At 67.0% G+C, this 24,730-nt stretch overlaps 2 protein-coding genes across 10 annotated transcripts; one reads left to right on the plus strand and one right to left on the minus strand.

Moving 5' to 3' along the window:
- Window positions 1-1,026: 1,026 nt before the first annotated feature.
- On the minus strand, window positions 1,027-8,133 carry LOC120764156 (DC-STAMP domain-containing protein 2-like). The gene is made up of 29 exons (XM_040087960.1): window positions 7,815-8,133; window positions 7,554-7,724; window positions 7,333-7,434; window positions 7,041-7,238; window positions 6,873-6,938; window positions 6,562-6,775; window positions 6,329-6,486; window positions 6,082-6,246; window positions 5,838-6,005; window positions 5,640-5,740; window positions 5,421-5,551; window positions 5,030-5,314; window positions 4,743-4,931; window positions 4,494-4,654; window positions 4,282-4,407; window positions 4,130-4,204; window positions 3,902-4,030; window positions 3,682-3,821; window positions 3,418-3,595; window positions 3,153-3,296; window positions 2,948-3,054; window positions 2,682-2,836; window positions 2,439-2,538; window positions 2,250-2,345; window positions 2,049-2,175; window positions 1,817-1,933; window positions 1,586-1,728; window positions 1,367-1,480; window positions 1,027-1,278 (listed from the first exon to the last, which is right to left on the minus strand). Exons 1-29 carry the CDS (start codon window positions 8,131-8,133, stop codon window positions 1,027-1,029), a joined length of 4,431 nt encoding a protein of 1,476 aa, XP_039943894.1.
- A 1,652-nt stretch (window positions 8,134-9,785) lies between these two features.
- ADAM15 (ADAM metallopeptidase domain 15) lies at window positions 9,786-23,553 on the plus strand. 9 transcript variants are annotated; one of them, XR_009208549.1, is made up of 29 exons: window positions 9,790-9,858; window positions 10,646-10,749; window positions 11,314-11,390; window positions 11,653-11,731; window positions 11,838-11,914; window positions 12,007-12,166; window positions 12,239-12,301; window positions 12,382-12,450; window positions 12,535-12,704; window positions 12,779-12,863; window positions 12,931-13,079; window positions 13,160-13,337; window positions 13,485-13,577; window positions 13,678-13,873; window positions 13,943-14,051; window positions 14,124-14,262; window positions 14,333-14,410; window positions 14,493-14,604; window positions 14,699-14,837; window positions 15,350-15,403; window positions 15,659-15,767; window positions 16,038-16,106; window positions 16,297-16,368; window positions 16,479-16,600; window positions 21,143-21,435; window positions 22,494-22,562; window positions 22,715-22,774; window positions 22,843-23,096; window positions 23,184-23,553. XR_009208549.1 is itself a non-coding variant. In XM_058423765.1 (28 exons), exons 1-28 carry the CDS (start codon window positions 9,795-9,797, stop codon window positions 22,929-22,931), a joined length of 3,078 nt encoding a protein of 1,025 aa, XP_058279748.1. In that variant the 5' UTR covers window positions 9,790-9,794; the 3' UTR covers window positions 22,932-23,553. The 9 variants fall into 9 exon arrangements, 3 of the variants coding, with proteins under 3 accessions (XP_039944204.1, XP_058279748.1, XP_039944205.2); XR_009208551.1 differs by lacking the exon at window positions 16,038-16,106; XR_009208550.1 differs by lacking the exon at window positions 15,350-15,403.
- The last annotated feature ends 1,177 nt before the right edge of the window (window positions 23,554-24,730 follow it).

Consider the following 24,730-nt stretch of genomic DNA (forward strand, 5'->3'; position numbering starts at 1 on the left):
AAAACTGATGCTCAGGAAGTTCCACTTGGACAGGAGGAAGAATTTCTTCCCTCTGCAGTGACCAAGCAGTGGAACAGATTGTCCAAAGAATATCCCTCACTGGAGATATTCCAGAACTGTATGGACTCAATCCTGTGCCCTGTGCTCTGGGTTGAGCCTGTTTAAGCAGGGAGCTGGGAGCAGATGACCCACAGTGATCATTTCCAACCTGAGCCACTCTGGGGCTCTGCGATCACCCTGTGCCCGCAGGTTCCCCCACCCAGCTTCTACACAGCCCTGATCAACACCTGCCCCAGGTATCTGCATGGCCCCCAAACCACTGGGACACCAGGAACGAGGAGAGGTGAACAGAGAGGCTCCAGGAGCCCACCCGAGCTGGGGGGCTGCAGCTCACCCCTGCTCCGCCCCGTTCCTGCAGGGACTCCAGTGACAAGGAGGCAGCAGAGGGGATGCGGGGCCAGACACCAGGATGTGATTGGAGTCCCAGCTGCATGAGGAAGGGCTGCCACAAAACCACCTGGTCCTGGCACCCTGAGCCCACACCCCACGGTGGTCATGGCCTTGGGATACCCCCAGCCCAATGCTGCCTCCAGCTCCACCCCAGCCATTGCCCCAGCCCCTCGATGTCATCTTCTCCCTCAGTTCCACCATCTCCATGCCCAGAGGGTCCCCTGCCCTTCCACATCCCTGTCCACCCCTGTGGTGCCTTCCACCCCTTGATGTCCCTGTTCCCAGGCACATGATGCGCCCATCTCCATCCCCATAGTGCACTCAAACCTGTCCCTGTCCCCTCAAGGCCTCCATTTCTATTTCTGGGGAGGAAATTCCAGGTAGGGCAGGGGCAGCTCCATGGGAGCAGCGGGTGCTGCTGGGGGCAGGACCCCCATCCTCCCCATCTCAATCCTTCCACCTCCATCCACCAGCGCAGCGGAGCCCCCCACCCTCAGCATCCCCCCGGCAGACACACCCCCAGACCCCGTTTCACACCGTGCACAGAGGGTTTGAATCATTTATTACCAATCACCTTCAGCCCGCGTATCCCTGCTCCTCCTCCTCCTCGCTGCTGTCCTGGACGAGGTCGGGGTCCGCAGGGCTGCAGACGAGGCAGGTGCCCCCCACTTCCCTCCAGCACGACTCGCAGTACAAGGCGCTGCACTGGGGATTGGGGCAGGGCTGGTGCTGCGGCGTCTCGGGCGTCCCACACAAGGTGCATCTCTGGCGCAAGTAGCGGCGCAGCCGGGGCCAACGCCGGCGGCACCACCGCAGCAGCAACGTCCCCTGCGACGAGGACGGGCCCGTGTGAGGCTGAGGGGTCGAGGGACAGCGGCAAACCCACCCAGCGCCCCGTGTCCCCGTCCCCACTCACCGGCCCGGGCGGCCGCCGTGCTTGCCGGGCTACGCGCCCACGCTGCAGGTGCAAGAAATGCTTCCGCTGCCGCAGCATTTTGTTGTACAGGAACAGCACCCGAGTCTTCTCCCTCTGTGCCGGCAAAGACCGTGCCGGGTGGGTGGCTGGGGACACAGCCCACCCGAAAACGACCCCAGAACCCAGCCCCAGGCTGTGCCCAGCCCTCGGACTGCTCACCTTGGGGAAGTAGAAGGCGGCGATGACGCGGCGCAGGCGGAACGGGTAGACCTGGGCCAGGCAGAGCAGGCCCAGCGCGCCCAGGGGCAGGCAGGTGTTGAGGTACTGCTGCCTCGTCATCCCGGTGGGCTGGGGCAGGCAGGCTGAGGACACGGCACTGGTGGGAACCCCCCGAAGCAGCCCCTGACCAGGCGTGGGGCTGGGGGGATCCCATCCCCAGCACAGGCTTACCGAGGTTTGAGGTCTCAATTTCAGTGTCGAAGGAGGTGTTGAGGGCCCCGATGGTGGACCGCAGCAGATCCGCCATCAGGGATGTGCCCGTCACGTTCACGGTCAAGTGGTGGCTGGCTGTGGGATGGCAGGATAGGGAGGCTGAGGAGGGGGTGGGACGGCTGAGGGGGTCCCTGTGTTGCTGGGGGGCATGGTGGGACCATGGGCTGGCCCTCCAGGGCCGTGAGCTCACCCTGGTAGGAATACTCGATAAAGGAATGGTGCTGGATGATGCTGAGAATGCTGAAGAGGAAGTGGTCCAGGCCACAGACGAAGAGGAGGAAGAGCAGGAGTGGGATGCACCTGAGCAGCTCCATCACCTGCAGGGAGCAGGGCAGCTGTCACAACCTGCTGTCCCCAGCTCTGACCCCCCTGATTCCCCCCAGCCCCTCACCATGTACTGCCGCTCAGGCCGCTGCAGGGCCGGTTTGCTCGGGAAGATGAGGGACGAGGTCTCCTCCCGGAGCAGGGGCAGCAGTGTCGGCTTGTTCTGGGCGAGGGGCAGGGGGTGCCTCAGTGCAGCCCCTGGGACACCCCACTGGGGGTGATGGGGCTGCCCTGCTCCCCTTTCCCGCCACCCAACCTGCTCTCCACGCCGGGCATCGATTTGGCGGAAATAGGTGGTGATGTAGCAGTTGTCAAAGCCGAGCTTGTGACAGTATTGGTAGGTGTAGTGGAAAGCCCTGGCGAGAGAGGACAGGTCTGGGGTGAAGGAGGGTGCAGCCCCCAGCACCCCTCCCTTGTCTTCATGTCCCCCGCCAGCCCTCTGTGCGCCGCAGCTGGCACAGGGGTGTCACCCCCACCCCCTGACCGTCCCAAGGCTCACGAGAAGAAGACGAAGAGGAAGGTGAAGGACAGCAGCAGGCGGAAGAAGGAGACGGCCAGGCCCAGGCGGGCGCCTTCCTCCCGCAGCTGCGAGGTCACCTCCTCCCGCAGCTGCTCCGCTATCTCGCTGCCCACCAGCATCTTGTGGTGCTCCTCCTATGGCAGAGGGGCCACGGGGCAGGGCAGGACCTGGCCCCAACCTTGGTCATGGGCACAGGGGACAGGGACCCACGGGGGTGCCCCAGGCACTCACCTGGTAGGCAATGCTGGCGCTGAATCCTGGCTGAGGCTGTTGACGGAGTCGTTCACCTGGTCATACGTCTGCCCGAAGTTCCCATCCACAGGGACCCTCTCCTCACACCAGGGGGTCATGACTGTAGGGATGGGACAGGGATGGTGGCTGCCGTGCCAGGGGCTGCAGGGGCAGAGCTAGAGCTGCCCTCCAAGAGAGCACAGGCTCAGGGTCACCTACCTTTGACCGAGTGGCAGAGGAACCCAAACCGCATGGGCAGGCAGATGAGATGGCTGAGGATGGGCACGACCACTATTCTCATGCAGTGTTTGTGCATTGTCTGGAAATGGTCTGTGCAGCGCTGCAGGCCCTTCTGGATCACAGCTAGAGGGTAGAAGCCCTCAGCTGCCTGTGCAGCCCCAGCCCCACTGGCCCAGCCCCCAGCCAGAGTGCCCTGTGAGGACAGCACTGGCATCTGGGGCAGATCCCTGCTCGCCCCACTCACTGTCACAGCGAAGTTTGGTCTTATTCTCATAGATCTCCTGGGTGCTGGGGACCCGCTGGCCGCCCATGTACGGGCCTTTCCGCAGGTCGTAGCCCTCCTCGCTGGCCACCTGCTCGTTCAGATCCACGAAGGCTTGCGAGACGTTCTGCACCTCGGCGTTGAGTGTCTCGGCGCTCTTCTGCCAGGGCACACACACAGACACAGGCAGGGGCTTGGTCCTGCTCCCCCAGCCCCCAGCACCCACTGCCCCAGACCCCTCCTCACCACCAGCTCTTCCATGACTTGGCGCAGGGGGGCTGTAGATGCCTGCCACAGATGTCTTGTGTGGTTGATCTGTAGCTCCAACACACAGTCCATCGAGCGCTTCGTCTCCATCAGGTTGTACCAGAGGTTGGCCCCGGGCCCTGGCGGCAGCAGGGGAGGCTCAGAGCCTGGCAGCTCCCAGGACTCCACTGGGGGACACAGGGATACGGCGGGACCCTACCGCTGTAGATGGCAGCGAAGACAACGGAGACGACGTAGAGCCGACCCTCTTTTCCCAGGAACTTTGGGAGCATGAGGAGGTTGGCACAGCGGAAGTGGGGGGACGTGGCCCAGCCTAAGGCAGTCACCCCTGTGCAGAGCAGAGAGCTGAGCCCGTGGTCCCACAGAGAACCCCCTGGGGCTCCTGACCGTCCCCATCGCCTCGGTCCCCTCCCTGCCTCATCCTCACCTGTCAGCCCCCAGGTAAGCTTCACCCTCTTTGTCTCTGACAGGTCCAGGGGCATGATGAGGAGGTGGCAGAGCCCTGAAACACCCAACAATGTGTCCTGAGCTTCCAGTGCCACCAGCCCCATGTTGTGCCCGGCACCAGGACACACTCACCGAGGCCGAGGAGCATCCCAAAGCCGGCGCCCAGGAAGAACTTCCTGTAACGATACTCGTCCGGCCGGCTCCAGAGGAACCGGCTGCACGGGCCGGGCAGGACCGAGACCACCACTCGCTTCAGGGCTGGGTGGGGAGGGAGGCGTCAGCCCTGCCCGCTCCCACTGCCCACGGGCAGCCCTGGCTGCGAGAGGAGTGGGAGCGGAGCTCACTTGTGTTGGGAGGTTTCTGAGGATGGTGGGATTCTGCCCCAGAACTGACGCCGGTGGGATGCTCCAATGAAGAGGGAACTTGGCTGGGGGTCTGCAAGACCACCACCTCCTGCAGCTCTCTATCCTCTCTCTCAGCTTGCTCCTCGTAGTCAAAGTCGTGTCTGGCAGTGGGGAGACAAGGGCTGGGGACCAGCACACCCAGTGCTGGAAGGGAAGGGCGACATTGCCATCCCCACAGCTAGCCCTCACCTGGAGAGCAAATCCTCCCTCTCCTCCTCCTCCAGCTGGTCTTGCAGCCGGGTGGCCGTTCTGAAAGGGAGTCTCCGGCCCCTTATCAGGTCCTTGATGCGCTGCAGCAGCTTCCGCCCTCGCTCCTGGCCCCGCAGCGCCCGCACAGCATCCAGCCACAGCCGCGGTGTCTCCTCGTCGCTGGAGTCCCTGCAGGCGCAGGAGAGGGCAGGGGTGAGCAGCAGCCTCCCCCACACCCACCGCAGCCCCCCCAGTCTCGGGAGGGCTCCCAGCACCCCTCTGCTCACATCTCCTCATCCCCAGAGTCTGGGTAGCTCAGGGGGGCCATGCAGACGGAGCAGGTATTGTCCAGGGTTCTGAAGCAATCACTGCAGTACAACCCTGTGGAAAACGGGGCCGTCAGGGGGGACGTGGAATTTTCTGGGGAGGGGGTCCCCAGGCTGTGGGGGCTCCTGCCTTTGCAGTTGGGTGTGATGCAGGCGGTGAAACCCGGCCGCTCTCCCATCCCACAGATCAGGCAGTGTTTGCGCTGGATGCCGAAGCGGCGAGCGAGGCGGACAAGGAGAGGGTACCTGCAAGCACGGAGCAAACGATCCACGGGGCAATGCCATGCCAGAGGTCTTTGCCACAGACCCCCAGGGATGATGCTGCCCTTTTCCATCCCCTGGAAAAGCTCACCTGGAGATGAGGATAAGGAAGAGCCTGCTTTTCCCGGTGTCAGCCAAGCGCCGTGTGCCAATTTGGCACAGGGCAAACAGCAGCCATCCCCGCCGTGCCCGGATGATGTTGTGGAGGAAGGCAATGCGTTCCTGGCATGGAGAGGATGGGGTGAGGGCAGCTGGTGGCCGAGGGAGTGTAAAGGGACACACACACACACTCACACAGGGGGCTTCTCACCTGCTCGCGGGACGGGAAGTAGGCGGCACACACTGCCCGGCGCAGACGTGCCATATAGGTACCAAAGACAGCAATGAAGAGCCAGACACCGTACAGGATTCCTGATGGGAAGAAAATGAGTTATGTTGGTGGGGGGCACCCCCTACACCCCCCCAGCCACCTGGGTCACTGAGGGTGCAGCACCCCCGGTCTGCACACCTATGGTGATGTGGGTGTTGCGGTCAGGCTCCACGGGCTCAATGAGGCAGACCGGGGACAGCACCGAGACCTTGCCCTCCTGCAGCGTGTTGAAGGCAGAGACCAGATCCTGGAAGATCTCGCTGGTGTAGCCCGTCCCGTTGACAGTGATGGTCATTGTCGACGGCGCTGTGGGCAAACGGCTCAGGCCTGGGGCCATCCCACAGCCCTGACCCTCAGCCGAGCACCCGAGGGCGCCGCTCACCCCTGGCGATGACCTCCGTGTTCAGCTGGTGCCGGAACAGGTCAAGTAGCCAGAAGATGCTGTAGTCAGCCAGGAGGATGCTGAACCCCAGCAGCACATGACGCAGGAACTCAAACAGCTGCAGCCCGTACTGGCGTCGCTCGGTCTTCGACAGCCACAGCGCACCTGGATGGCCACGGGAGCACCACGAGGCCACGTCAGGGGGCTCAGGGCTGGGCTGGGGGATGCCCTCGGGGCTGGGGCTGACCTGGGGGGATGTAGCGGCCCCTCTCCAGCACCGACAGCGGCAGCACGGTGGGTTTGCCCTGCTCCGCGCACCGCAGGTCCAGCTCCACGAAGCGCCGCGTGATGTAAACGTTGTCAAAGGTGTCGTCCCGCAGGTAGCGGCGCCGGTACCGTATGGCCCTGGGGGCACAGCGGGGAGGCTGAGCACCTGCACGCCAGGTGCCCGTCCCCGTGGGTCACCAGAGCACTGCTTACTGGTAGTACAAGAAGAGGATGGCCAAGATAGAGATGTAGGAGAAGAGCTCCAGGACGTGGTGGTAGGGCTCCATGTACCGCTGCACCGCCGCCATCATGTCAGCAGACACCTCGCCCAGGGTCTTGCTGGCGTTGAGGTTGACGCTGAAGTGGTGCACGACCGAGATGTTGAACTCAAACTCGGCGCGGATGCGGTTCAGGGCATCCGTGAGGGCTGCAGAGGTGACGGGAGGTGCTGTGCGTTGCGGCAAGAACCAGGAGAGGGGCGCGGGGAAGGACCCCCGACCCCCCCGTGGCACTGGGATACTCACGGCCTGCGACACTGATCCGGATGAAGGTCTGGATGTACCAAGGGATGCTGCAGAACATGACACCAACTGCAGGGAAGGGGATCTCTGCTAGGGCTGTGCCCCCGTGATGGGGACACATCTGCCCCATCACCCCATCAGCCCCCACAAGGCAGAGGGACAGGGACTCACTAGCATTCAATATTTTGCAGAGGCCCTTGAAGCTTTGGACGACATAGCAGATGTGGAAGAGGAGGGGGAGGGCACGCTCACACCTGTCCTGGGCCTTGTCCATGTAGCGAAAGCAGCTGTCCTTTGGTGACCCCAGCTCACGGTTACACGAATAGCCAGCCCTCGCCAGCCACATCCAAACGTTCCGCAGGGCCCGGGCTGTGGGCAGGGAGCGGGCATTGGAGACGGGGATGGACTGAAAGGAGGATTAGGGGGTGCAGGGCGTGGGGACACCCCCGGGGACCCCGCTCACCAACGTGTCTGGTGGCGTCTATGATGGAGCGGACAAACTTACGGACGCGGTCACCCACCACCTTGGCATTCTGGCCGAGCTCCTTGATTTTCTTCTGCAAGTCTGCAGAGAGAGGGGACATCCGAGCATACCCCGAAGAGTGAGGAGAGCCTGAGGCTGTCTCTGGCTCCCCCAGGAAGGGCCCCTCCAGTCCCTCTACCTTCCCCCAGCCCCCTACTCACTCAGCAGCGGCTCCTTGGCACGTTGCAGCCGCTCGGCCGTCTGGTTTTGGGCCAGCTCAGCCCCACACGACAGCGCCTTGGCGAGCTGGGAGATGTTATGCATGAGATTGGTGCCAGGGCCTTGCACGGTCAGGCACAGCGCCAGCATCATGATCAGCATCTTCCCCTCCCCTGCGAAGACAGGGCAGTCCTGGGGCTCAGCCAGGAGCCGGCACCCCCCCGGCACCCCCAGCTCCCGGCGCAGGGCCCGCGGCTGCTCACTGGTGAAGAAGTGCGGCAGCGCCAGCAGCACAATCATCCGTGTCTTCATGGAGAAGGCCATGCCCAGGCCCAGCCCCGCGCCCAGGATGACGGTAACGCTCAGGCAGTACCACACGTTGTGGCCCTGCACCAGCAGCACCAGGATCCCATAAATGCTGGCCAGGGCCAGGCCCAGGGTGAGGCCACCGAGGCTGCGGGCGAACTCCTGGGCCTTGCTCGGATCCTCTGGCCAGAGCTGGGCCCCGAGCCGCGGGGCCGGGATCCTGCGCTGGCCCCTGCGGCGCCGCAGGGCTCTGCCCAGCCCCGAGACCAGCCCCATGCTGAGGCTCCTGCTGCTCCCTCCGGCTTTCTCTCCGTGGGATAACAGCAGACTGAGTGAGCAGTTTCCAGCCTGCCGCTTGCAGGGGTCCTAACGGTTGTCGGTTCCTGCGTGGCAGTTTCCGTTGCCTTCAGAGCACTTCAGCAGTTTCAGTTGCACCCTGTTGCCGTGGGTGCTGCTCACCCTGAGGTTCACCTTCCAAACAGAGAAATTCTGCGTAATTACGCGTCAGTAATTGCAGCTCTAATAAGCCTCAGCACTTGTAGAGGGAAGAAACTCGAGCCAATGCATCGGTGGGAACCAGAGCCCACGGAAGACTGAGCACACGGACCAGGGACACTTGGCCACACAACCAGGAGATGGAGAGGGACAAACAAGGGCAGCCACCAGCCAAAAGGGCAAAGTGGGTAATTGCAGCAAAGGGAAGATCATGACCACTGAGTCAAGAAACCCACTGACCCAAAAGGAGAAAACTGAGCATGCAGCCTAATTAACATGAGAAGCGAGAAACACTTAACCAATAGAAGAGAAAATACTAATTAATACTAATTAATGAGGAACTGTGTAACTTGCAGACCATGAATATTTAATACTCATTTGCTAAAGTGTAGAAACAGTGAACAGTTTGCTCGTTGGGGATTGACCCCTGGCACAGAACTGAAAATAAATCAAATCCCCGGGCTCTGGGTGGGATTGGTCTCTTGCATGCCAGGAGAAGGAACCCATTTCTGGACAACGTTTTGGTGAGCCAGATGGGATTGGCCATAAAGCCGTGCTTGGATCATCCTCCTGCACCCAGGGATGGAGAACGGGATCCAGCAGGGCTCCCGTGGTGTCTCGGGCTGCGGGTGGGGCTGGAGAGGGGTGGGAGCCTGTGTCTTGCTGGTGGTCCCACAGATCCCAGCCTCCCCCAGGACAGCAGCAAGGAGGGGGTCCCAGCAATGACAGCTGCAACCCCCATGAAGGGGGGTCTGGGGAGTGCATCCGCCAGGGCGTGAAAGGGGGTGTAGGGGGATGGAAGTGGGGAGGGTCTTCTGTGTGTGCACAGGGGAAGGTGGAGCTGTGTGGGGTCTGGGTAAGGAGGGTGGGGGTCTCCACTGCCTGCGAAGATGAAGCTGGGGGTCTCCACTGCACGAGGAGATAAAGGCAGGGGTGTCTGGAGCTCGGGGTGGTGACGGCGGGGTGTCTCTGCTGTGATGTGGGGGTCTCTTCTGCCCGGGGGGATGGAGGCAGAGGGCTCTGCCGTCCGGAGTGGTGAAGTGGGGGTCCTCAGTGTACGGGACGACGAAGGAGGAGTTTCCAGAGCATGAGATGGTGACGGTGGGTGCCTCTGCTCTCCCGGGAGGCGAAGGAGGGGGTCTCCACCCTAGAAGGTGATGAGGGCAGCGGTGTCGGGATGAGGAGGGTCCCGCCCGCCGCAGCTCCACTGCGCTCACAGCAGCGATACCCCGGCCAACACCAGCCCCTCTCGGCGCACAGGGAGCCGCCCCCGCCCCGCCCCGGGCTGGGCGGCGCCGGAGGAGCGGAACGGGGCCACGGGGCTGGCAGGGAAGTTCCGCCCCCGGGCCGGGCCGGGCCGGGCGGGGTCGATGCCGGTGCCGGTGCCGGTGCCGGGGCCATGCGCGAAGGGAGCCGGCGGGGTCGGGGGGGCCATGGGGGCGATGGTGCCGCGGCTGCTGCTCGCCGCGGGGCTGCTGCTCGCCGCTGACACCGGGAACTCTGCAGGTGAGCGGGGAAAACTGGGGTCCCGAGTGGGGAGGGTCGGTGGGGACGGCGGGGATACCCACGGGGAGCGGCCCGGGGGGACCGGGATGGGATCGGGAGTCGTAGCCCCTCTGGAAGCTCGTTGCCCCCTCCCCAGCATGTCCGCTGTGTCCTCCCGGTGCGCCCGGTGCTCCCCCCGGGAGGCGCGGTGACGCCTCCCCGGTACGCTCCGGGATCCCTCCCCGGTACGCTCGGTTCTCCCCCCGGACCGCGGTTCTGTCCAGCTGCCGGGACCCGGCGTTCCCCGGGCTGATGGGGAGCGGGGTTCGCGTTCCTCCCCTAACCCCCCCTTCGGCATCCCCCAGGGCGGGCGGGGGTTCCCCAGAAGCTGGGAGGGGAGGGGGGCTTGGAGTCAGCCGAGCCGGGCGCCCAGCCCTGCCCAGTCTCTGTGCTGGTTGTACTGGGCAGCCGGCCGAGGTGATGCAAGGCTTTGCCGAGGAGCCCATCCCGTCCTCCGGCACCCCCCAAACAGGGGGTTCCCCCTAGGCTCTGCTGGGAGCCGTGCCCTTGGCTGCTGTGAGGTGAATGTGGGGGTCCCTGTTAATGCTTCCCACCTGTCCTGGTGGGCTGCAGTGGGGGGCAGCGGGGGGCTTTAATGCGATGGGTGACCAGGAGGGTCCAGGGTGCAGGCTGGGGGGTCCAGGATGCGATGGGTGACCGTGGGGCTCTGGGATGTGGTGAGTGACGATGGGCTCTGGGCTGCGGTGAGTGACGCAGTGGTGACACGGCGGCCCCGGGCCCCGTGCAGGTGACAGCTCACAGCAGCAGAGTGAAGAATTAGGACACTCCTGGTCCGTGACCCCGTGGGTCCTGTGGGATAACCGGATACTCAGCTTGGCAGAAGCGACCCAGGTGAGCACCCGCCCACATCCCTGGGGTCCCCCACACTTGTGACAGTGTCCTGGGGGCTGCCTGCGCCCTGCCACCTCCTCCTGCCCTCTTCTCAGTGCAGGACATGCGGTGCTCTGGCTCCCCATCCCCAGGGTTCCCAGCACCCAGAACCCTTGGCGTCCCAGAAGCACTGGGGAAGGGGGCCCTCAGCAAGTTCCCCTTCTCCTCCTGATGCTGGGAGGGACCTTTCTGGGTCGGGGTATCCACCCCGCGCCCCTCCCGGCTGGGGCGGAAGGGCCCAGCCCACCCCGCGGCCGTCGGGAGCCTCTCCAATGTTTCCGCCGCGCTGCACCGGGCAGGAAGAGCGGGGGGAACGGGGTGGGGGCCCCGCTCGGTCCAGCCCCCCTTTCCCGACACAATGAGCCCGGGAGGGAGGGACGCTTCCTGCGGGGTGGGCAGGGCATCCCTTCCGACCTCTCCCTCCGGGCACACGCCAGGGCCAGGCGGGTCCCGGCGCTTCGGAGGGTGCGTGGGGATGGGGCAGCTGGGGTCAGGGGGTACCCCCTTAACCGCGGCCTGTGGCAGGAGGGGTTCCCCGCCCGTCTGAGAGTCCTGCTGGAGCTGGAGGGGATGCGGCTGCTGCTGGAGCTGGAGCAAAACTGGTGAGTCTGTGGTTCCGAGGACAGCAGCAGTGGGGTGGGGATCCTCCTGGGACCCTGGGGCTGTGTCTCCATCCATGGTGCATTTAGAGTGGGAGTCCCTTATTCCCTGTCTCCATCCATGTCACAGGTGGGGTGGGAGCCCCAGGGTGCACCCGCAGCAGGGTGGGAGGTGCTGGGTCCTCCCTTCCTGCCGGGGTGTGCTCAGGGCAGGGCGAGCAGGGGGTGGGTCCCTGCTGTGGGGTGACACGAGTCTCTCTGGCAGGGAGCTGGTGCAGGGCACCGGGGCGCTGCTCTATTACCTGCCCGACGGCACACGGGTGATCCAGGAGCCCAGCGAGCAGGTACGGCCTCAGGCGTGGCTGTCACCCGTGGTGTCCCCAAGCTGTCCCTGTTCCCTGGGGGGACCCCAGCCTGGGGCTGGATCCTGAGCCGCCTTCTCTGCTGCAGGAGCACTGCTGCTACCAGGGGACAGTGCAGGGCTTCTCCGGCTCCTGGGCCAGCCTCTGTGCCTGCGCTGGACTCAGGTGAGCCCTGAAGCCCAGTGGTCCATGAGCCCACCCCCACTGTGCTGATGATGGGATGGGCTCCATATCCCAGCTCCTCTGTCCTTCCCCAGCGGCCGCCTCTGGCTGTCGGACACCAGGAGCTACACACTGGAGCCGGACGCCAGCAGCCTCCCAGGGCAGCACCTTCGGGTGGTGCGGCTGGAGCCGCAGAGCTGCGGGCAGGGCCCCCGCGCTGGGGCAGGGGCAGCAGAGCCCCTCTGGCCACAGAGGGTAGGTCACCCAGGGGTCTTGCCCCGCAGAGAGTGTCCCTGTGTCAGCACTCTGACCCTTCTCTGTCCTCAGGGCAAGCGGGCAGCAGCAGAGCAGCACTTTGTGGAGCTGGTGATGGTGGTGGACCACGCTGCGGTGAGTGCTGGGCAGTGTCCCCAGAACAGGGGCTGCCCTTCCCACAACCACCCCTGTGAGCCCTCTCCCTGTTTCCCCAGTTCCGGAATTACCCCAGCCTACAGCGTGTTCACACTCGGACCCTGGAAATTGCCAACCAGGTGGATGTGGTGAGTCACCGTCGGCTCTGTCCATCGCAGCCCAGTGCCCGGCTGTGCCCTTGCCGCTGCTCTGACCCCTCTGTGCCCCCCCAGTTCTTCCGCCCGCTGGGAGTGCGGGTGGCCCTGCTGGCGGTGGAGGTCTGGAGCGAGGGCGACAAGATCGCGGTGGGCGGCAGCGCCCGGGCCGTGCTGGAGCGGTTCCTGCGCTGGCGCCGGGAGGAGCTGCTGCCCCGGCTGCCCCACGACAATGCCCAGCTCCTGACGTGAGTGGGGGACAGGGTGGGCACAGGGGGACGAGGCCGCAGCAGCCCCCCAACCCCGTGTGCTCTCTCCCCAGGGGTGCCCACTTCGATGATGTCTCAGTGGGGATGTCGACTCAAGCCTCCATGTGTTCCCCCACACGTTCCGGGGGGGTCAGCATGGTCAGTACCTCTGTCCCCCCGCCCTGTCCTCCCACCGCCTGCCCTCCCTGACCCTCCTGTCCCACAGGACCACTCCGTCAGTGTCCTAGTCGTCGCCTCCACCGTGGCCCATCAGCTGGGGCACAACCTGGGCATGCGCCACGACGGCACCGGGCGTCTCTGCAACTGCGGCGACCTCCAGCACGACCGTGGCTGCATCATGGCACCGCCTACAGGGTGAGGGCACCGGGCAGCCCTTCAGGGGGCTGGGGGCTAAGCCCCTTCCCCACCTCACAGCCCCCTTCCTGGCTCTGCAGGTTGACGCCTGGCTTGAGCTTCAGCAACTGTAGCCGGCAGGACCTGGAGCGCAGCCTGCAGCAGGGCCAGGGCTGGTGCCTCTCCAACGTCCCCGAGCCCCAGCTCCTGACGGGGAGCCCCACCTGCGGGAACCACTTCGTAGAGCTGGGTGAAGAATGTGACTGCGGCCTCAGCGTGGTACGGGGGGCTCTGGGCAGGCCTGAAGCCCTGAATGCACCCCCTTTCTCCTGGCCCTGCCCAGGGGTGTCTGGGGCTGGCGGGGTGGTTTCCAGTGCCCAGTGGTGGGTGCTGGTGGCACCGTCTGATGCAGCTCCCCCACCGCAGGAGTGCACCGATCCTTGCTGCAACAGCAGCTCCTGCCAGCTGATGCCAGGCGCCGTGTGTGCATCCGGGGACACCTGCTGCCAGGACTGCCAGGTGCGTGGGGATGGGCACCCATGCCATGGGCACAGCAGCCACTCTCTGTGGCAGGCGAGTTCCCCACTCGCCCCGTTTGTCTGACCGTGTCCCCCCACAGCTGCGCCGTGCTGGACACGTGTGTCGGGAGCTGCTGGGCGAGTGCGACCTGCCCGAGTTCTGTGACGGGGTCTCACCGCGCTGCCCCCCTGACACGTTCCTGCAGGACGGGCAGCCCTGTGCCGGCGGGCAGGCACGCTGCTACAGCGGGGCCTGTGCCACCTATGAGGGGCAGTGCCAGCAGCTGCTGGGGCCAGGTAGAGCACGGCCGGGCTGGGGTGCTGGGGGCTAGGTAGGGGTGCTGAGGGTCTCTGCCCCCACTTCAGGTGCCGGTCCTGTCTCCAGCTCCTGCATGGCCGCCCTGAACACAAGAGGGGATGAACGTGGGCACTGCGGGCAGCTCCCCAACGGCTCCTATGTCACTTGCACCCAGCAGTGAGTGAGGTCCCCATTCTTCTCCATGTCCCCCTCGCTGTGCCCCCTGCTCTGACCCCTCTGTCCCTGCAGGGACACCAGCTGTGGGATGCTGCAGTGCCAGCGCGGCAGCACCCGCGAAGGGTCCTGCCAGGGCACCGCCCTGGCCGGGGACGAGGATGTGACCGATGCGGCCATGGTGCTGCCTGGCACCGCCTGTGGGCCCGGGAAGGTGAGCAGGGAAGCAACTGGGCAGGGACCGGGACTGGGAGGGGTCTCTGCTGACCCCCCATTCCCTGCAGATGTGCCTCCAGCACAGGTGCCAGGACGTCTCCGTGCTGGGTGACCAGCAGTGCCAGAGCAAATGCCACGGGCACGGGGTGAGTGCGGCGCTGGGGAGCGGGTGCCAGCAGTGGGGACCTGCCCCTCAGGAGCTGAGCTCAGCCGGTATCACCCACCCAGGTGTGCAACAACCACGGGCACTGCCACTGTGAGCGGGGCTGGGCCCCCCCAACCTGCGACAGCCCCGGCGTGGGGGGCAGCCAGGACAGCGGCCCTGCCGGCCTCGAGCGAGGTGAGGGACGAGGCGAGCGCAGAGAATGGGGCTTTGTGCGGGTGCCGGGGGGGGTGACGGGCACGGCGGGGGCTGACGTGCTGCTCTCCCGCAGGGGGAAGCGCCCTGCCCACGGCCCTGCTGCTGAGCGCGCTGCTGGGGCTGGCGCTGGCGCTGGGGCTGTGCCGAGCCCGCCGTGCCGGCCTGCACAAGCACCTCTGCCAGCTTGGCAAAGGCACCTCCTGCCAGTACAGGTATCGGGGACGGGGGGGGGGAATGTGGGGGGCCCAGCGGGGGTGCGTGGAGGGCACGTGGGTGTTGGCACGCTCGCCTCTGCACGCGCGTGCTGAGGGACCCTGGTGGCACACCGGCGCCACGCTCAGCTCTGCATGTGCTGTGACACGCAGGTGGCACGCTCACCTCTACCTGCATGGTGCGACACGCGGGTGGCACGCGACCCTCTGCATGTGTGTGCCGTGGCACGCGTGTGGCATTCTCCATCACGCACCAGAGCCGCCTGCGTGTGAGCACGCGCGCGTCGCAGTGGGGCGCGTGCCTGTGCGCACACTCGCACGCGTGTTCCCCGTGTTGGCCGCCCGAGCGCTGTGCACACGCGTGTCCCCGCAGAGCGACCGTCCGCGTGTGTGCGCGCGCATCCCCAGCGCAGGACACAGCCCCGTCGTGCGCCGTCGCCCCCACGTCCCCGCGGCTCCTCTCGCCACTGCCCCCCAGCCCCGGGCTGAGCCCCCCACTCTTCTCCCCACAGTGCTGAGACCCGGGTGCGGTTCCTGGGTCCCGGAGCCGCAGACGGCTGGAGCGGGTAACGTCACCGCCGGCGTCCGGGCGTGGGGCTGTCCCCGAGCCGTCCTGCTTCGCAAGGCCTCCGGTGCTGCGCTCTTCCCCTGGCAGTGCCCGTGGGGTGCGGGGCAGCCCCGGGGTGCGGGGTGTCGCATCTTCCAGCGCCGAGGGGTTCGTTTCTCTTGGGCTTCTGCTGGTGTTGGTCTTGCTCGGTCACCATACGGGGTCCCTCGAGTGCCCAGAGCGACCAGGGTCTCATCCTGCGTCTTCCCTGCAGGATCTCACAGCCAGAGCCCCGGTCGGGCAGCAACCAAGGTCCCCCTGCGCGTCCCCGGCCCCCGCAGTGGCGTCAAGCCACAGAGCTGCAGGTCATGCATGGCAGCAAGGTGAGGATTGGGGGCTGGGGACACTGGGTGCCGAGTTCACTGCTTCTAGGGTGCCAGCTCAGAGCACCCCACGTGTGGGATCCCACTCCTTGGCACCCGGAGCAGCCTGGCACGGCCACTTGGCATGACCGCTGCTCACTGGGATTGGTGCCCATCCCAGCCAGGGCTGGGCCCCAGAGCTGTGCACTGAGGGGGGGTCTCCGTCTCTGCCTGGCGGGAGGGGGGTCTCCGCATGTTGCATGGCTTGTCCCCCTCTCCCTCTCTCCGCAGCCGGCTGCCCTCGGCTCAGCCCGGCCTGATCCGCCCTCCCGGCCTCTCCCGCCGGACCCTGTGCCCAAGGTAACGCCCAGGCGGAGGGGAGGGGGATTCAGCCCGCCCCAGACCCCCCGCTGCATGTCTGGCTGCGCTCCAGCTCTCGGGGACTTCTGTGGCACGAGTGTCCCCAGAACCCCTCCTGCCCAGCGGGAGGCTGGTTCCCGTGCTCCCGCACTTGTCCCCCTGCTGTCTCACTGTCCTTCTCTCTGCCCAGGCCCCCCCCTCGGACAGGCCACCCCCCCCCACACGCCCGCTGCCTGCGGACCCTGTGCTGCTGGGCACCCAGGTAACGGCAGCAGCGCCTGCGTGTGGGGCAGGAGGCCAATTCCCACCCCCCGAGCCCATCGAGGGGTCGGCCTGCGACCGAGCCTTGACCCCCACCCCGTGCCCTTGCAGCCCCCAGGTCCGGCCAAGCCGCCCCCACCACAGCGGCCGCTGCCCTCGGACCCCTCGGGCCCTTCGCTGCCCCGCAGTGAGACCCCCCCTGGGCACCCCTATGTCACCGTGATTCCTGCCAGGTGAGCACGGGGGGGCCAGGACAGGGCTGGGAGGTCCGGGGGGGGGGTTGCAGGGGCTGAGGGGCCGCTGTGGGGTGCCAGGATGGGGCCCGCAGAGGCCAGAGGGGGGTGTGAGTGGGGGAGAGGGGGTAGCCGGGAGAAATGAGGGGCCAGAACAGGGCGGGAGAAGAGAAAGGAGGGGTCAGGGTGGGGATGCGGAGCAGGGGACGGGGGGAACCGCAGGGGGAAGTTGTGCGGACCCCACCCTCACCCCATCGCCCCCCCCTTGCCTTCCCAGGCCCGCCCCGGCCCCGCCAGAGGCCTGAGCCGCGGGCAGGGAACGCGCAGCGCTGGATCCGCGGGGAAGGCCGAACCCCGCCGGGCCCCGCCGCCCGCTTTTTCTCCCGCCACGTCAATAAAGGGGCTGTGAGCCGCCTCTGCGCTGCCTCCGCCGCACCGGGACCGGGGCACCGCTACCGGCAGCGGATGGGGGGGGGGGGAGCGGGGCGGTACTACAACTCCCGGCAGTCCCCGCGCCGGAAAGGGCTCCCGAGCGCTGCCGCCCCCTGGCGGGGACTGTGCGCAGCTGCAGCGGGGGCGGTGTCGCGGGGGGGCCACGTGGGCACGGGGCGGGGTGAGGGGACACGGCGACACGCGCGTGGGCACGTGCGTGTGCGACAGCCGCCCTGGGTTTGTGCACACGCGTGTGCGAGAGCCGCTCTGGGTTTGTGCACACACGTGTGCGAGAGCCGCCCTGGGTTTGTGCACACGCGTGTGCGAGAGCTGCCTCCTGGGCAGTAGCGTGTATGCGGGGGCTCCTCTGTGTTCACAGACGCACACGTGGACAAGGCTTCCACAGACGTGGGCACGAGCATGTGCAAGGGCTGCTCAGTCTGTGTGGGCACGTGTGTGTGTAAGAGCTGCACGGTGAACAGAGATGTGTGAGTGTGCAAAAGCCGCTCTGTGTGCATGGACACATGAGTGAAGAGGGGCTGCCACAAACAGACACGTGTGTGCAGCAGCTGCCCTCTGGGCTCAGGCACACTCATGGGCAGAAGCTGTCACAAACATGGGTGCACACGTGTGCAGGAGCTGCCTTCCGGGCAGGAGGACACTTTGGCAGGAGCTGCCACACACATGAGCACATGTGTGTAAGAGCTGCCCTGTGGGTTTGGACACACACGTGTGCAGGAGCTGTCCTGTGTGCATGGACACGTGCTTGGGCAGGAGCGGCCACACACACACGTTTGTGCAGGAGCTGTTTTCTGGGCAGGAACACGTGTGCAAGCCACCTGCTAGACCACAGGAATGTGTGTGCAAGAGCTGTCCTGTGTGCTCATCACATGCGTGTGCTGGAGCTGCTCTGAGGGCAGGGACCCACACCTGAACAGGAGCAGCCTCACACATGGCCACAGGTGTGCAAGAGCTGCTCTGTGTGGGCACAGATGTGGGCAGGAACACGTGAGCATGAGCCATCACACACCTGGGCACACAAGCGTGCAAGAGCTGTCTGGTGTCTACAGGAGCTGCTCTGAGGACACAGACACACGCGTGCAAGAGCTGCCTGGTGGGCAGGGACACATGTGGGCAGCAGCTGCCACCACCATGGGCACATGTGTGTGCAAGAATCGTCCCGTGTGCACAGGTACATGTGTGCAAGAGCTGCTTGTGGGCCCAGGCACACGCGTGTGTGAGCTCTGTCCCGTGTGCACGGACGATCTCCCCGTGCCCGGGCCCTGCAGGGCCCAGCTGCTGCCGGTGCCGATGGATGCTGATGCCCGGTGGGTGCAGGGGGCAATCAGGGCTGCTGGTGCCGGTACTGGGGCGGTGCCGGGTTGGGGTTCGGTTTAGCAGGGAGCCGGATTGGGCCGGAGCCGCCGGGCCCAGGGGTGGTGCTGATGGATGCCAGAGGTGTCGGTGCTGGTGCCAGGGATGCTGTTGCCGGGGATGCTGATCCCAGATGCCCGGGCAGTGTAGGTCCCGGTGCCAGTAGATATTCACGGTACCGGCTCGGCCTCGGACTGGGAGAGGTACCGGGGAGTTGCCAGGGATACCGGTCCTGGTGTCGGTGGATGCTGGCGGTACCGGGGGGTGCCGGACTGGGGCGTGGCTGCTGGTGCCGGCGGTACCGACCGGCGGGGAGTCACCGTTCTCGGTGCCGGTGCCGAACTCGACGCCGGTGCCGGTGGGTGTCGGTGCCGCCCGCCAAGGGTTAATGGCAGTCGGTGAAGTTGCCGGGCGGCGGCGCGGCGGGATTGGCCCGAAGTTGTCGGGGCGGGCCGGGCCGTGCCGAGCCCCGCCGGGCCGCCCCGCCCGCGGCCCCCCGCCGCCCCCCGCCGCCGGCGGAGCCATGCGCCCCGCGCCGCTGCTCGGGCTCCTGCTCTGGGCGCCGCTGCTCTGGGCGCCGCCGGTGCGCGGCTTCCGCCACGGCGTCCACTGGAACGGCAGCAACCCCAGGTACCGCCGCCGCCCCCGCCGGCCCCGCCGCCTTTGTACGCCCCGGGCCCGCCGAGCGCCGGGCCCCGCCAAGCCCCGGGCCCGCGCCGCCGCGACGGGACGGGACGGGTCGAGATGGGACGGGACGGGTCGAGATGGGACGGGACGGGAGGGGCGACGGGCGGTGGGCTCCGGGGGGGGCGGGGCTGCCGGTCACCGGGCCACCAGGCGCCCACGGGCGGGACTGAGACTGGGAGCATCTCCCGGTGGGACCGAGCCCCCGGGCATCACCGACGGCACCGAGCCCCCAGGTAATGCTGAGCTGGCGAGCGTCCCCCGGTGTGCCGAGCCCCCGGGCATCCCCACCGGCACCGAGCCCCGGGTGGTATCGAGACCCGGTGGTACCGAGCCACCGGGCAGCGCTGGGCGTTGTCGGGCGGCTGAGAATCCTTAGGAGTGCTGAGCTCTGAGCAGCACCGAGCCACCGGGTACCCCCGATGGTACCGGGCCCCGGGCGGTACAGAGCCGGTGCGTGCCCCAGCCGTACCGAGCCCGGGTGCCCTTGGGGGGCACTGAGCCGCCGAGCACCCCCGGTGACACCGAGTCATCGGGCATCCCTGCGTGCCACCGGGACAGCAAACACGCCTGGGTGGTGCTTAGCCCCAGGCAGTGCTGGTGGCACTGAGCCCCGTGTGGCATCCAGCTGGTGAGTTTCCCTCAGCGACACCAAGCTCTGGGTTTTCCCACACCAGTGGGCAGCCCTGGTTGCCCCCAGGCCAGTGGGCACTCGTGGTGGCACCAAGCCCCTGGTGGCACCAGCCTGGTGGGCAGTCCTGATGCCGCCAATTTCCCGGTGCTACCCACCTGTGCTGAGCCTTGGTAGCACTGAACTCTGGGCATCCTCGCGTGGCATCAAGCTGCTGGGTGGCACCCTTGGGGCTGTGGGTTTCTGTGGCGGTGTCCCCCCTGGTGAGGGCCACTCCAGCCCACACCCTGCCCTTGGTGCTGCCTGTGAGCTTTGCTGTCACCAGCAGGCCAGGTTCTGGCTCCATCCCTCTTCCCAACCTCCTCCATTTTAGGTATTTCCCAGCTTGGGGCTTCTCAGGGAGCAGGGGGCAGGGTCAGGATGTCGGGGCCTCCTCCATGGAGGTCCTGTGCTCTGGGGCAGACACATGATGGGCAGGGCTGTGGGTACAGATGCTGCTTTGCTCCCATCCTGCTGATGGGAGGGGTGGGACCCCACCACCCATGCATGCCCCAGGAAGAGGGACCGTGTGCTCCTCTGCTGGGTCAGGCAGGGCCCGGTTCCCCCAGCCCTTGCCTCTGCCCAGGCCCGTCCCAGCCGGCGTCGCCCGTGGGATGCTCTGAGTCAGCAGGACTCTGTGCTCCATCCTGCCCTCGGGGAGCCCCCAGCCTCAGTGGGGTGTCGGGGGTTCAATCCCCTCCCCTTGCCAGCGCTGCCATCCCGGTGATTAATGGTCTGGTCTCTCCTGGGGCTCTGCACCATCCGTGAACACCGGCTGCAGCGGGGCCAACGTGGGGGCCGAGGTTTGCCTGCCAGCCCCTTTTCCCTCGCCTGTCCCAGACGCTCAGGACCAAGCGTGTGCGCACACATGTGAACCTTCATGTGTGCGCACACGCGTCTGCACACGTGTGTGCCTGCACAGCTGCTCCACCCTGGCCTGGCCGCATTTGCTGTCGGCACAACCACGGGCTCACGGCATCCCCAGTGCTGCTCCAGTACCTGGGCTGGGCCCCATCCCCTGCCCGCCCCGTGCCCCCTGCCCCGGCTGCCACCCCCTGCCAGCACCGTGCCGGGCTCGGAGCGTCCGGCCGCACGGCCCCCCCACCGGCGTGTCATGTCCGATCAGCGGTGAGGCGGGTGCCTGGGGCGAGGGGCTTTGTGCCTGGGCAGCGTGGCTCTAGAAACCCCCCTGGCCGCGGTGGCCGAGCCCATTCAGCTCCAGCGGCCTGCAGCTAATCTGAGCTGATGCCTGGCTGCGTGGCGCGGGCGGCGTCCGGTCGGTGATTTTGGGAAAAGCCCCGCTCCCTGCTCCGCTGGGGCAGGAGGCAGCAAAGCACCCCTCCCAGCGGACCCCCAGCCTCCCGGCTTGTCCTGCCCGGCAGGTTCCTGCGGGACGACTACTCCATCCAGGTGGCCATCAATGACTACCTGGACATCTACTGCCCGCACTACGAGGGGGCGGTGCCCGCCGGCCGGGCAGAGACCTTCACGCTCTTCATGGTGGACCGGGAGGGCTATCGCGGCTGCTACGAGACCCCCGGCGCCTTCAAGCGCTGGGAGTGCAACCGGCCCCGGGCGCCCTTCGGGCCCGTCCGCTTCTCCGAGAAGATCCAGCGTTTCACCCCCTTCTCACTCGGCTTCGAGTTCCAGCCGGGGGAGACCTACTACTACATCTGTGAGTCCCCTCGGGACGCCACGGGGGCTGCACTGGGGGCAGCCGGGGCGCTTGGGTGCAGCCCCCGGGGTCAGAACATGTTAGGGGCCTTGAGTGCAGCTCTCCAGAGTTGGGTGTCACCAGGGGTCCTCATGGAAGCGAGTTTAGGGTGTATGGGGGGTCAGGGTACATCCGGGATGTCACTGAGGTTAAGGGGAACACGGGGGTTCTGGATGATACCAGGGCTGAGGTGAAGGGGGCCCTGGATGTCCCAAGGGTGAAAGCACTAGGGGGAGGGATGCAGGGGGTGTCTGGATGCCCTGGGGTGGGCAATTCGTGGGGGTGTGGGGCGCAGAGAGGTTCTGGATGCCCCTGGAGGGTGGCACAAGCGCATCGGGGTTACTGAGGATTCTGGAAGCCCATGGAGGGCAGCACAAGGGGATCGAGGTGCACGGGTGGGGTCTGGATGCCCTGCGGTGGGGGGTGTGTGGGGTTCAGGGGGTGCCTGGATGCCCCAGGGTGCGGGCACGAGGGCTCGGGGTGTCCCCGGTTCGGGTGCGGGGTGGGTTCTGGGTGCTCCGGGGCGCGGGCACGAGGGCTCGGGGTGTCCCCGGTTCGGGTGCAGGGTGGGCTCTGGGTGCCCCGGGGTGCGGGGACGAGGGCTTGGGGTGCAGGGTGGGTTCTGGGTGCCCCGGGGTGCGGGCACGAGGGCTCGGGGGTGTCCCCGGTTGGGGTGCAGGGTGGGTTCTGGGTGCTCCGGGGTGCGGGCACGAGGGCTCGGGGGTGTCCCCGGTTGGGGTGCAGGGTGGGTTCTGGGTGCTCCGGGGTGCGGGCACGAGGGCTCGGGGGTGTCCCCTGTTGGGGTGCAGGGTGGGCTCTGGGTGCCCCGGGGTGCGGGCACGAGGGCTCGGGGTGTCCCCGGTTCGGGTGCAGGGTGGGCTCTGGGTGCTCCGGGCCGGGGGCGCCGTCCCCGCGTTCCGCCAGGAGGGGGCGCCCGCGGCCCGCGCGGAGCCGCGGTCGGGGGTCCCGGGGGGTCCCGGGGGTCCCGGGCGGACCCCGCTGACCCCCCCCCTGCACAGCCGTCCCCAGCCCCGAGAGCGCCGGGCGATGCCTGAAGCTGCGCGTCACCGTCTGCTGCCGAGGCACCAGTGAGTCCGCCTGGGGGGGGCCGTGCCCCAAAACTCGGGGGCTCCCCCGCCCCAGGGGCAGACCGGTCCCCACTGGAGGGTACCGGAGCCTCGGGGGTGACTCCACGTAACCCGGGGGAGCCGATTCCTGACAGAGGTGGGGTTTTTTTCAGCGCCAGAGCCGGTGACAGAGGTGCCGAATTCGCAGCCCCGAGGGCGCGGGGACCCCGAGGGTGAGTACGGGGGCGGGGCTGGGAGGCCGGGGACCGGCTCACCCTGACCGCTGCTTCTGCCCTGGCAGATGTGGTGCCTGCCCGGGGTACCGCGGTCCCATCGCAGCTCTGCAACCCGTGCCTGGCGCTCCTGCTCCTGGCCCTGCTCTGGATCTGACCCCGGCGCTGCCCGTGGCGGGGGGATGGGCTCCTCTGCCCCAACGCCGTTTCCAGACTCTTCCTCACAACCAACACTCCCAAGCCCGTGGGGCAGCCCCAGGCCATGACCCGCCTGCTGGACCTCCGCGAAGCCGAGCTGGGGCCGGGAGCTCCGGGCTGGAAGGTGAGGGCCAGCGGGGGCTCCAGGGCAGTGTTTGAGCGGGTTCCTGCTGCCCTGAAGCATCCCTGGACGGGGCTCTTTCCCTCTCAGGGCCATCGCTTGCCAGCGGCATCGCCGCACATCGGGATTGCCGCGAGTTCAGCATCGCCACGCGCCGGGATTGCCGCTCCCCGGCGCCGTCCCACCGGCCACCCGCCCTGGTGCTGGGGTCCCCTCAGCGAACGCCTGCTCCGCCCCACGGCCATCACCTCATCTCGTGCCTTTCCCCACGGACCCCCACCCCTGGGGCCCAGGGACCCCCGACCCCCGAACGGGGCAACCGCTCCGATGGCGGCATCCGCCGCTGCCGTGTCCTCCTCCAGAGGGGACACGCTGATCTGTCTTCCGAGAAGACGCCTTCCTCCGTGCCCTCGGTTTGGTTTTAACCCCTGGTAGTGACTGAGCAATACAGTGTTTGCAAGATCGCTGCGCCCCGGGTGTGTCCCCCGCCCGTGCCCCCCGTCCCTGCACCGGTGCCAGGGCGGCTCCTCCAGGGGGGTCCCTGCCCCTCCCTCCCTGCACAGCCTCCATGGCCAAGGGCTTAATTGCAGCAGTTTGATATTGAGTCGTCAGCTCCTGTCACCAGAGAGCTTTAATTACAGACGAGCTGCTGGTAATTAACACCTGGCGGTGGGATGAGCACTGGGACAGGGGGTGAGGGGGCAGTGGGTTTGGGGGTCACTCGCCCAAAGCCGCCAGCCAGGCGCCCTGGTCCCTCTTGCCACCTTTGGGCGTGGTTGGGGTGCCCACAGAGCAGCCACTCTTTGTCCATCTCTCCATTTGCTACGCACCCCATAAGATGCACCCCTGAAGTGCGGGGTTGTGGGGAGCTGAGGGGTTCTCCCCTTCCCGAGTGGGCACCCAGGGCTGCTGCGGGGGCCGATCCCATGGGCACAACCGGGTCCCTGTCAGAGTTCACGGCTCTGGCACAGCCACATGCCCCAGGCTTGCCAACGAGAGCTCCCTGATGCTCTTGGTCCCCCATGCCATGACTGCAGCCCCCTATTTGCCCTCCTGAGGGGCTCAAGAGGGGCCCAACTCGCCCTGGGGCTGCCTGCAGCAGGGCCCCCAGCCCCTGGCCGCGCAGGCGTTGCCAGCCGCCTGCCGCAGTGGTGCCGGGCACGTCAGACAGGTTTTATGGCTTCTGGGAGAAAGGAGCTGCTTGGCAAGAGGCTGAGCGAAAGCATCGACCGTGCCGCTCCCCTCCCCCCACTCCGCTGCCTGCCCTTCCCCCACTGCCCCCTGCACCCCATCCTGCGCCCCGCCCCGCACCCCAGCCTTGCAGGGAGGGGTCCCCCATCCCCGGGGGGGGCTCAGGGGCTGCCTAATGCACAGGGGGGCATGTCCTGTGGGACCGTTCCCCCCAGGAGAGACGGGGGGATGTGAGACCCTCTGGGGGACGTCATACCCAAAGGACCCCCGTGTCGGACCTGGGTGGGGCACCCCCCAAAGTACCCACCTGTGGGGATGCTGGGGGGCAATGCTGCCCGTAGGACCAGTGTGCGGGGATGTCAGGGGGGATGGCCACTCGTGGGACTCCCATGCAGCGATGATCAGGGGCTGTACCCTGCGGGACCCCCGTGCAGGGATTCCAGGGG

The sequence above is a fragment of the Hirundo rustica genome, chromosome 29 (genome assembly GCF_015227805.2).
Source record: "Hirundo rustica isolate bHirRus1 chromosome 29, bHirRus1.pri.v3, whole genome shotgun sequence".
Taxonomy (NCBI): domain Eukaryota; kingdom Metazoa; phylum Chordata; class Aves; order Passeriformes; family Hirundinidae; genus Hirundo; species Hirundo rustica.